The 10,218-nt window shown below is 43.8% G+C and overlaps 1 protein-coding gene across 1 annotated transcript; it reads left to right on the forward strand.

The window, feature by feature from the left end:
- Positions 1-1,601: 1,601 nt before the first annotated feature.
- Positions 1,602-10,004, forward strand: LOC141943718 (cathepsin E-like). Its single transcript, XM_074869374.1, has 9 exons — positions 1,602-1,657; positions 1,830-2,007; positions 4,041-4,158; positions 4,663-4,781; positions 5,213-5,412; positions 6,084-6,206; positions 6,877-7,021; positions 9,627-9,725; positions 9,825-10,004. The coding sequence occupies exons 1-9, from the start codon at positions 1,602-1,604 to the stop codon at positions 10,002-10,004; spliced, it is 1,218 nt and encodes a 405-aa protein (XP_074725475.1).
- Positions 10,005-10,218: the final 214 nt, after the last annotated feature.

The following is a 10,218-nucleotide window of genomic DNA, read 5'->3' on the forward strand; positions in this document are numbered from 1 at the left end:
CAATATAAAAGCTGCATTTTTGAGATATATTATTTTTTGAAACAAAACATTAGAATAGAAATACTGGTGCTTTTTCAGATCCAAAACTCCGCACACAACTGTGTGATGACACCAGGCTCAGCCTTTCCTGAGTTTGTGTAGCCCTTGCAATTTTGGAGGTAAGTTTGAAAAAGTGAAACATGTATTTCAAAATCCAGGGGCCTAATGAACAGAGCTCTGAATTCATTGGTTTTAAGGTGCTCATGCCCCTCCTCAGTCAGCCTGACATAGCAAGAGAAGAGACTTAAAGGAACTATTTTTAAGATTTTCTTTAGTATATGCCGATAATGATTTGCGTAATGTTTATTTAAAGTCTCTGACAGGCATTTAGACCCTTTCTTCTCTCACAAATGCCATGTGTTTGATTTTTGCTGCTGTTTTTTCTTGACTGGAGCATTGTCACTGGAACAGATGATGACTCCTCCCTCCTCCATGTTCTTGACATTCACTCTTTGCTATGCAGTGTCACACATCTGCTCTCTTTTGGGTGGATTACTTAGTTCCAGTTCACCTTCACGTGGTGAGCAGCTTATTTTAAATAAGTGGTGTATTGCAGGGGAAAAATCATCATTACTCTTTTTCCCACATCCTAGCATAGGTTTTTGAACAAAAATGACTGATTATTCAAATTTAGCTCTAATGTATGCTAGGCTGCAGTATGTAATTGCTCACTGCACTTTCTTGTGCAGAGGAAAGATTCAAAAAGTCTCTTAAGTAAATTGCAGACTCAGTACTGAGCTTCCTCCCAGGCAGCTAATGGGTTTGGGGTTGCTCTTTGTCAGATCAGAGTTGCTTTTTGACACCGTTATTTTTCTGCCAGCTTGAATTGAACCTAAGTGTCAGGCAGGGGTGGGAACCTCTAACCTCAGGAACCTCGCAGGAAAATAAATCCAAGTGAGCACTTCCAAATGTCTTGCCGAAATGCGTACAAAACCACTGGGTGTTTATTACTGTATGTTACAGCCTGTCATGATTTTTACTTTTAAGGCCCATTTTTTGAGGTGGCAATCACATTTATGTTTAGACTGGAGCTCTCCCATAAAGAGGGAATTAAACTCCAGTTGCTAGGGGATGACTTGTCACAACCCTATCAAATGTCTGTCTGCCCAGCCCTGCTGAAATGTCTCCCTGTATAGGAGAAATGACTATATCTTATGTCCTCTTTCTCTGTGTTGGACACTTCTGGGTCACTTGTCTCTAAAGTGAGATTGAAAAGCAGCTTACTCGGAGGGAACAGTCCTTGGACCGCCTCCCCTCTCCCGTGCTAATGGGAGCCAAGCTCACCTTGTGTGTTATATTTATGAAAAGGACATTAAGGATTGTTAGTAAAATGTCTGTTTGGTCTAGACTGTACCCTGGTTATCTGTGCCTTAGTAGCTCCACTGGACACCACTATTTGCACAATCCAGCGGTTACTCTGAGAGCAAATTAATCGGTTTTCAGCCAAAGCACTGACCTCCTGTGATTGACTGACCTGGCGAACAGCCCTCTGCTGACAACGAGGTATAAAAAAGGGACTTCTGAGTAAATGAATGACATTAGACTCTGAACCGCTTGGAGCCATGAGGGTGATACTGTTGGCTGTGGTTTACATCCCGTTCACCGTGGCCGTGGAACGGTAGGGAAACACATCTGGCATTGCTGGCATGTGTCTCAGCTGGCTTCCTGGGGTGACCCATGCTTGTTGCTACCCGAGATCTCAAAAAAGAAACAAATTTTTGAGAAAGGGGATATGAGAGCTCTAGAAAGGAGAACCAGATAATTTTTGTGTGTTTATTCTATTTGTGTAGAATCCCCCTCGTTCGATTCAAATCTATCAAGAAACAGCTGAAGGAGAAGGGAGAATTAGAAGAATTTTGGAGGAATCACCACCCCGACATTTTTGCCCGGAGGTATCTGCATTGCTTCCCTGCAGATATTGCTTTATCAGTAGGAACTGCTTCAGAAAGGCTGTATGATTACATGAATGTAAGTACGGTTTTGGTAATGCAATCATAAGGACTTGTTCTCTTGAAGGCAGATTTTTTTTCTCATTTCAAATGTAGTCCGTCAATTAAATTATAGGGCTTGAGATGGCTTATTGCTGTATGCTATAAATATTAGATCATAAAAAATTAGTTTACCAGTCTGCAAAAGAAAGCACGTATAGACCTAGGTCAGCATGGGACGCACGTAGAAAGCTGATGTAGTCTAGCAGTGGTAGTCCTGGGGCAAGTTTTATTTTTGTATAGATCTGTGTTGGACTTGGTTGGGTCTCCAAACAAATGTGGAAGGTTTGCTTGTATCAATCTTGGTTCAGGATTGGGTTTTCAGTAGCAGAATCTGATTTAGCTGTATTCTATTTATCAGAAACTTGGATGTTTGCATGTTATAAAAAATCCCCCAAATCTCATTTATTTGATCATGTGAAGTCATAAATCAGTGATAACAAAGACCCAAGTAGAATTTTTATTTTTCTGTTTTTATCTCCTGAGCTTAATGTGTATTAAATATTGGAAACTGACCTGGGTCTCACACTAACCTGGCTGAATTTACCATCTAAACTGAAAAAGGAAGAATATGAGTTTCATTGGATCTCAGAGAGGCAAGTCAGCAGGTCAAACATTTTGTAAACTCTCTTTCCTGGGTTTAGCATTTTGTCCATTTGGAAGGTCTCTGTTTTCTCTTTTATTTGGTTCCTCTGTTATGCTTATCTAAAGGAAAGCTAAGTTGCAGAAATGTTGCGGAGGCTGCATCTGAACAGGGGAGGGAAAGCCAAATTAATTCAGCAGGAACTTCCTGACACTTGAGGGCCATAAAGAGTATGTCAAGATGAGCTAGAGATGTGTGTGAGGAAGAACAAAGGACTGAAACATTTCAGCCTGCCTTAAGCTTATCAAAGAGGGATAAATCTCAAAACGATAAAACAAAACCCACTTCCCCAGCATATCCAGCTAACACCAGGAACAGTTTTGTGGAGGTTTCAGTGTAGTATATTTGTGGATTTTCTGGTAGAGGTTTTTTTTTTTGATGAACATGTCTTAGAGCTGCCTCACTTTACAGATTAATTGATAAAGGTTTCTTTAATACAGGAAGGAATAAAATCCTGCTGTATAGCTGCATATTCTCTTAAATGGTGTGCTTGCTTGCCTTTTCATGATTATCTCATTCAGACCATAAACTATATTCAGTGTATTAATTAACAAGTATGCACTTGAAGATACATATTCAAATATGTGTACTGCAACAAAAGGCTTGGCACTGGCTATTGCTTTTCTATCTGTGTTTGAATTCCAGAAATGCTTCTTCCTAAAAATAGGTCTCTTAATGCTGAAGTGCTCTTCCAGGGCCAGATAGGGGCACTTAGACACTTACATTTGGGATGTGGATAAGCCCTTCACTCCAGCATTCACGTGTTCACAGATTATCTCTAGCCTCAGTTGGTATCCAGGCATGGTCAGTGGTTTCTTTATCCACTGGATGAACTTTGTTCAGTACATCAGATACAGTCTATACAATGGAATTCTTTTTTTGACTTGCTAATAGCTGCTAATTACAAAACAAAAAGCCCAGCCACATGTGACAGTGTTTGTGCCACTGGTCGGAGCCCTCTGACACTGGCAGAGGTGGGTCGTTTTGTCTTTGCATCACTGATATCTTACTGACATTAGTAGCAAGCTGTCTGAAAGCCTGCATGGTCATGTGAGAGCTTCATCTTGGTGTTGACCTTGCCGCCACTGAAGTTGGTGCAAGAGGGCTTGTTGACTTCATGGGGAACCCGATCAAGCATTTGCTTAAAAGGCTTTAAAAATGCTGCAGTTATGCATGTAGCCAGAGTGAAACCTGCTGCCTGCAGCCACTCGTGAAGCCAGACACACTTCCCTGTGGCATGCATTTACGTTTAAATGAAATTGTACTGAGTGCCCTCAGAAAGTCTTGCATGATGCTCCCAAGTCTGCCTTTTCTTCAGGAATACCTCCCTAGGAGGCATCCTGGGACTGACCGGGTTGTTCCTCCCCTAGGCGCAGTACTACGGAGTTGTGAATGTCGGCACACCACCCCAGAGGTTCACCGTTGTGTTTGACACCGGCTCCTCCAATTTTTGGGTCCCTTCTGCTTATTGCATCAGTGAAGCATGCAGTAAGAAACATTACCCTCCCTTATACTCCTTGTATCTCGGGTACCTTGGCCACTTCTCCTTTCCCAAGGAGCTTGACTGCAGCAGGGATTTGGGAGAGGAGGATTTGGAGCACCCCCGAGGGCCGTGCTCACTTCTCTGGCTTGCTCCTCCATGTCTGCTCCCCTGTGCCACCCTGCAGCCAGGACAAGTGCCAGCTGCAGCTGCCAAGTGTCCCTCTGCACCACAAGATGTCTGATATAAAAGGCATGAAAATAAACCTGGGGGGCTACAAATAGTGGTGGAAATGCCCATTTTTGTTTTAATTTGTCTTTAAAACCCAAAATAACCTCCAAGGTACAGAAAAGCTGGGGTGCCGGGGGGGGGGAAATGGCACCTCCACTGACACCTTCCTGCTAAGACAAGCAAATATCTGTCTTGCCTGTATTTTGACTGGTTGTGCATCGAAGAGTGGGTGTGTTGCCAAGACCTCCCTTTGGTGCACAGGTGTCATTTGTTTTGTGTAGGGGTGCACCAGAAATTTAAATCCTTTCTGTCGGATTCATATGAGCACGGAGGGGAAGCCTTCTCCTTGCAGTATGGCACGGGACAGCTTCTGGGCATTGCTGGCAAAGACACACTACAGGTGAGCGTCCACCTAAAATGGGTGTCAGCCTCCAGGTCAACCAGGTTTTCAGGGCAGTTGAGATACTGGCCTTGCCCTGGAAAGCCTTGCCTGGTTTAGTCAAGGGCAGGGCAAGGTCTCACCAAGCCGGCTGCTGAGAGATGTGGGTGCTGCTCTGGTTTTGGGCTGCCCAGACAACTCCCTAAGATTTTATTTTGCATTTCTGCTTCTCTCCTTGGGTCCTATCCTGGGTTTATGAAGAAACATCCACAGAATTAAGGTATTAAAAGGAATTGGTGCAGCCTACTCACCAAATGGGCACCTGCTATGTTGTTCCAAATCACAGAAGGATATCCAGGCTTTATAAACTGAATTAATCCATTGATATGGATCTAAAACATGGCTAATTTCTTGTAATTGATGGTAGTTTTACTTTCATTTGTACCAAACAGATAAGTAACATCTCCATCAAGGGACAGGACTTCGGTGAGTCAGTCTTTGAGCCAGGAACAACCTTTGCCCTTGCTCACTTTGATGGCGTGCTGGGCTTGGGCTACCCTTCCTTAGCAGTGGGCAATGCTCTGCCTGTGTTTGACAGCATCATGAACCAGCAGCTGGTAGAGGAGCCAGTCTTCTCTTTCTATCTGAAAAGGTCAGTCTTCAAAGTGACACTGCCAACAAAGAAGGAAATCTGTTTTAATTGTTGATAGAGACAACTGTGCATTTCTATAAAGCTTCAACTCTAGAAAGTAATTTCCCCCATCTCTTGGGGTCTGGTGATTTGTTTTTTTTCAGTTGACACTGAAAAATATGGAGTGAAAAGGAAAAATGTTATGGGGAGGACCATGAATTTTTGGACAGAGAGTTATTCTTGTTGGAGCTGGTCATAAACAAAAGAAAAGCTCCCAGCTTGGACTCATCATGTCTGGGTTGCCAGAGGTTTCCCTCTGGCCTGTGGAAATGAACAGAAATGCCATGCTAAATCCAAGTAGCCACATTTCAGAAGACATGTTGTTCCCTAATCTGGACCTAGCTGTAACTCCACCAATTTATCTAGTGTTTGTTCTGAGGTGAGAGTAGCAACTGGCTCAACCTGCTCCTGATGCCTATCTTAGCCCTCAGCAGCCTACAGTAAGGCTTCTCAGAGGTTGTCTGGAAGCTCTGAGTTGGGACATACGGAGTTATAAATTAGAAATAATCCCTTTCAGCCATCCATATCTAAATTTAGAAAGGGCTGCCATTTGTCTTTTGCTTTTTAAGTGTAATCTCATTGGTGCGTGCTGGCACACTCCCATGTCTGTGTTAACCTGTCTCTGCTTTCAGAGGAGATGACACTGAGAATGGTGGTGAGTTGATTCTGGGGGGGATAGACCATTCTCTCTACAAAGGTTCAATCCACTGGGTCCCAGTCACTGAGAAAAGCTACTGGCAAATACACCTGAATAGGTATGTATGTATGCATGTATGAAATACCTGCTGGAATTCATCTCCCCAGGTAAAACCCATGGAGACAGAAATGCCTAGCGATACAGATGCAGGAGGACTCAGCTGCAGTGTTTTACCCTTGTGCTTCTCAAAGAGGAGGTTAGCCAGGATGAGATTGGGGTTTATTAGCTCTCTAAATCTGCTGTGACATGGGTTGATAGTTTCTAGGAGAGCATGTTAATACATTTTAATATGATAAACCAGTGGTCAAGTTGACTCTTGGTGGACTACTCAGTTAAGCGGTTGAGGCACCCAGGAACTGAATCCACCGCCAGGTCCTGCTCTCATCTTTCCTATTAACCTTGGTCAAAGCAGTCAGTGTCCCTTCGTTCTTCCTTCTCTCCATAAATTGATAAGGACTCATACCTGCATATGAGGACAAATTCATCAGCAGGAGACAAATGATTAGGGCTTTAGGAGTCCTGAGAGAGAAAAGTGGGTCCACAAACAAGAAATTTTCCTCATGCAGTTTCTTTTTATTGCTTTTTTGTCTTTTAAAGACGTTCTTGTCTTTTAAGACTGGGAAAGCTTGGCAGATAGTTTTAACTTCAGACCATACTCTGGTACTTTAGCTAGCAATAATGTGTTGCTTCAGTCACTTGCTTAAAGATGCTTTGTTTTTCACTCGCAGCATAAAGATCCAAGGCCGGGTGGCATTTTGCTCCCACGGCTGTGAAGCCATCGTTGACTCAGGCACTTCTCTTATCACCGGCCCCTCTTCACAAATCAGGCGATTACAGGAGTATATTGGGGCAAGTCCGTCGCATACTGGAGAGGTAAAAACTATACAGCCAGAAAACTGACAGAGAGGAAAAGATACTGGTATTTGGTGCAAAGAGCTGGGAAAATAACTGAAATAACTGTTCAGAAAGGTCTCAGGTAAAGCCTTGTTACCAGGACAACACTGAGCTCAGAGCTCTGCTGGTTCCCCAGCCCTCCTCCCAGATGTCCACCTCCTGCCCCATACTCATCAGTATTGGTGTGTAAGGAAATAATGAGGGCATAAATTTGAGGAATTGATCCATACTCTACATCAGAGATCATTTTCTTTTGGAAAATTAGAAGAAAACTTCCTTTCAAAGTCCCTGGCTATAGCCGTTGGCTTGCTCAAGCCAGGAGGGGTTTTGGTGCTGATGGCCAGCCCCATCAGCATCAAATAGAAGGTGAAAGGTATCGTATCTACAGCCTGACAATGGCTCCACTGACAGGACCTCTCACTGTCAGCCTGCAGCAGAGCAGGCAGTGTTGTGCTGGGGTCCTGGGAGGGATGCACAGCTGTGATGCTCACAACGCTGGCTCCTGGCAGATGAGCCACAGGGTGCAGGACAAACCTTGCTGTCTCTTATTCTCCCTCCTGAACCTTATTCCTTTGTCTCCTCACTGGTTTTCATCTCTTCCCTGCTGCTCTCTTCTGATTCCCCCTTGCTGATGCTTCCCACAGCTCCTCCTCATCCCTGCCTGCCCTCCAAGGAGCACCTCCACCTCCTCCAGCAGGCCAAAATGGCCTTGATGTGTCACTTCATGGCCTCTCTGGCCCCACACCTGTGGTCCCCAGCTCCCTGTGCCTCTCTGAGGGGCTTGTGTAAGCTGAGGTTGCTCCAGATAGGTTAGGCTTTCTCACCATCTTGCCCATGGGACAGGCTGGGATGTCTTTCTGCTGCCCTTCGCATCTTCCTGCTGGCAGTTTTCAGATGGCTCGACTGAACCCTTGTAACATCTAAAGTGCTGAGATAACAAGCCTGAGACAGCTAAACCCACCCACCTCCAGGGAAAGAGCAGCCTTTTTTTACCATGCTTTATTGCTGGCCCTTGGCTGACTCCCACAGGTAATTACTACATCGCCACAGCTCCAGTGCCCCAAGTAAAGCTGCCACACACGGCTTCTGTTAACTTCACAGTTGTCTTGATCCTGACACAAAACTGCACTTGGAAGAAAATTGTTACAATTGCCCAGTGCACTGGGCAAAGATCAAAGACAAAGTGGACCTTTAATCTGCCTCCTTTTGTGAGAGGAGGACCTGGAGTGGCATCTGTGTAACTCCTGAGGCTTCTAATTCTTTCTCAATTAAACCTTTAATTTTGTTTTCATTCAAATTTTCAGATACATTTCAAACAGTATGCTTTAATAACAAGTCGATTTTATAATGGTACATACTAATGGATATAGATAAAATATGTATTTTGAATGCCCTTATATTAGTGTAATATAAACAAGAAACAGATCATTGCAGTATATGTTTATATACTCCAGTGATGATGTAAGAGCACTCAGCCAGCATCTCAGATTCTGCAAAAAAATCATCCTGAAAATAAGACTGTTTTTCTAGAAACCACAGACAGGCTGAGTATATTGGCTCAAATTTATCTTGGTATAAGTGGGTGCATCCATCAGTGATTTTACCAGAACTTTTATCTCTTTCCAGCAAGGATTAGTTTGTTCTGGACCTACTGGCTATGTAAATTAATTATATCTTGCTTCTCGTATCCTACAAACCATTATACTGGCTTTCTTACCCTTGTCCTCTGTATCCTATGGTTTGTTTTTTTCTAATGGTATGACACCTGGTAAGTATACACAAGATTTAGGGCTGTGTTTTCATAAAGCAGATTTAACAACAACAAAAAGTAGATTTTTTCCTTCTAGGAAGCCTCTAAAACAATGACCTTAAAGACTACAGTTTACAACAAAGATCCCTCTGGGGCTTGGAGCAGTCTGCAGTGCCATTTAACATATCAGTTGTTTCATGAAATAACTAGAAAGGCCAGGAAATGATTTTCTGTGTTGCTGTAAGTGAATGTATTATTTATGGAAATTAATGACCATGCCAGAGTTTAGTCCTTCTGCTTTTTAAATCCCACTCCAGGGCAGAGTATAAGTATAAAGTGCTGTATTCCTCACTGACTTTTTTTTCCCTAAAACAATAATGTTACGGAGGGAGTGGGGTGAGCTACAGCTGTAGGGTGCTCCCTGCGTGGGCTGGAGGCAGCTCCATCCACCCAGTCCAGGCCAGAGCGTCGGAGGACTTTTGTTCAGCAGACCTTGCTAATATGGGTTTGCTGGGACTCACACATTCAGGTTTTCTTCCAAGTTGTACTGGGGGGACATCAAAGTCCCCCTTCACCTCATTCCTTTTGGGGTTCACAAGGATTTTCATCAGCCCTGGGTCCCTAGGGGCTTTGGTGCAGTGGTCTGGGCTGCTAGGCTGATTTGACCTAGTGAAGAATCTGGAAAGCTGGAGGGCAGTGTTGGGCCATAAGTCAGCCTGATGCTGTTTCTCTGTAGTAAATTTGCTGCAAACCTGCTGCAAGTGTCTTGAATTCAAAGGGCAATACTTAAAAAAAGTCAAATCGATCCCATCTCAATCAGTGCATTGCATACAGTTTCTCGTAGACTGCAGAAGACTGTCCAGCTTGCCTCACATAAGCTTCACGATTGGACACCACGAGTACAAGCTGACAGCAGAGCAATACGTCATAAAGGTGTGTATCTGTGGCCTCCTTGCTCCCTATTTCCTGTTCACCGCTCCCCGAGATGGGGCTGGAGCAGGCAGCCGCAAGGACATGTGCTTTCCCTTCCAGGAGTCTATTGAAGACCAAACCTTCTGCATGAGCGGCTTTCAGTCTCTTGACATCACCACTCGCACCGGCCCACTCTGGATTTTAGGAGATGTCTTTATGTCTGCATTTTACTGCATTTTTGACCGTGGGAACGACAGAGTGGGATTTGCAAAAGCTGTTCATAGGAAGGATTACTACTGAGTTGTAATAACATTTATTCTGCCTTAACCTGAATCTTAATGTAATGGTCTTCAACACATATGTGAAGAAGGTCTTTAACTGAATCTCTGGACCTAGACACAGTCATGTTGTCCCCCTCCAGGTTTTAAGGGTTTTGGGGTGATCTTTGTCCCAAATTACATAGTTTGGTTCAATCTCTGTATGTTTACAGCTGAGAAACAATTTTTTCTGAACA

Source organism: Strix uralensis, chromosome 5 (assembly GCF_047716275.1).
Source record: "Strix uralensis isolate ZFMK-TIS-50842 chromosome 5, bStrUra1, whole genome shotgun sequence".
Classification (NCBI taxonomy): Eukaryota; Metazoa; Chordata; class Aves; order Strigiformes; family Strigidae; genus Strix; species Strix uralensis.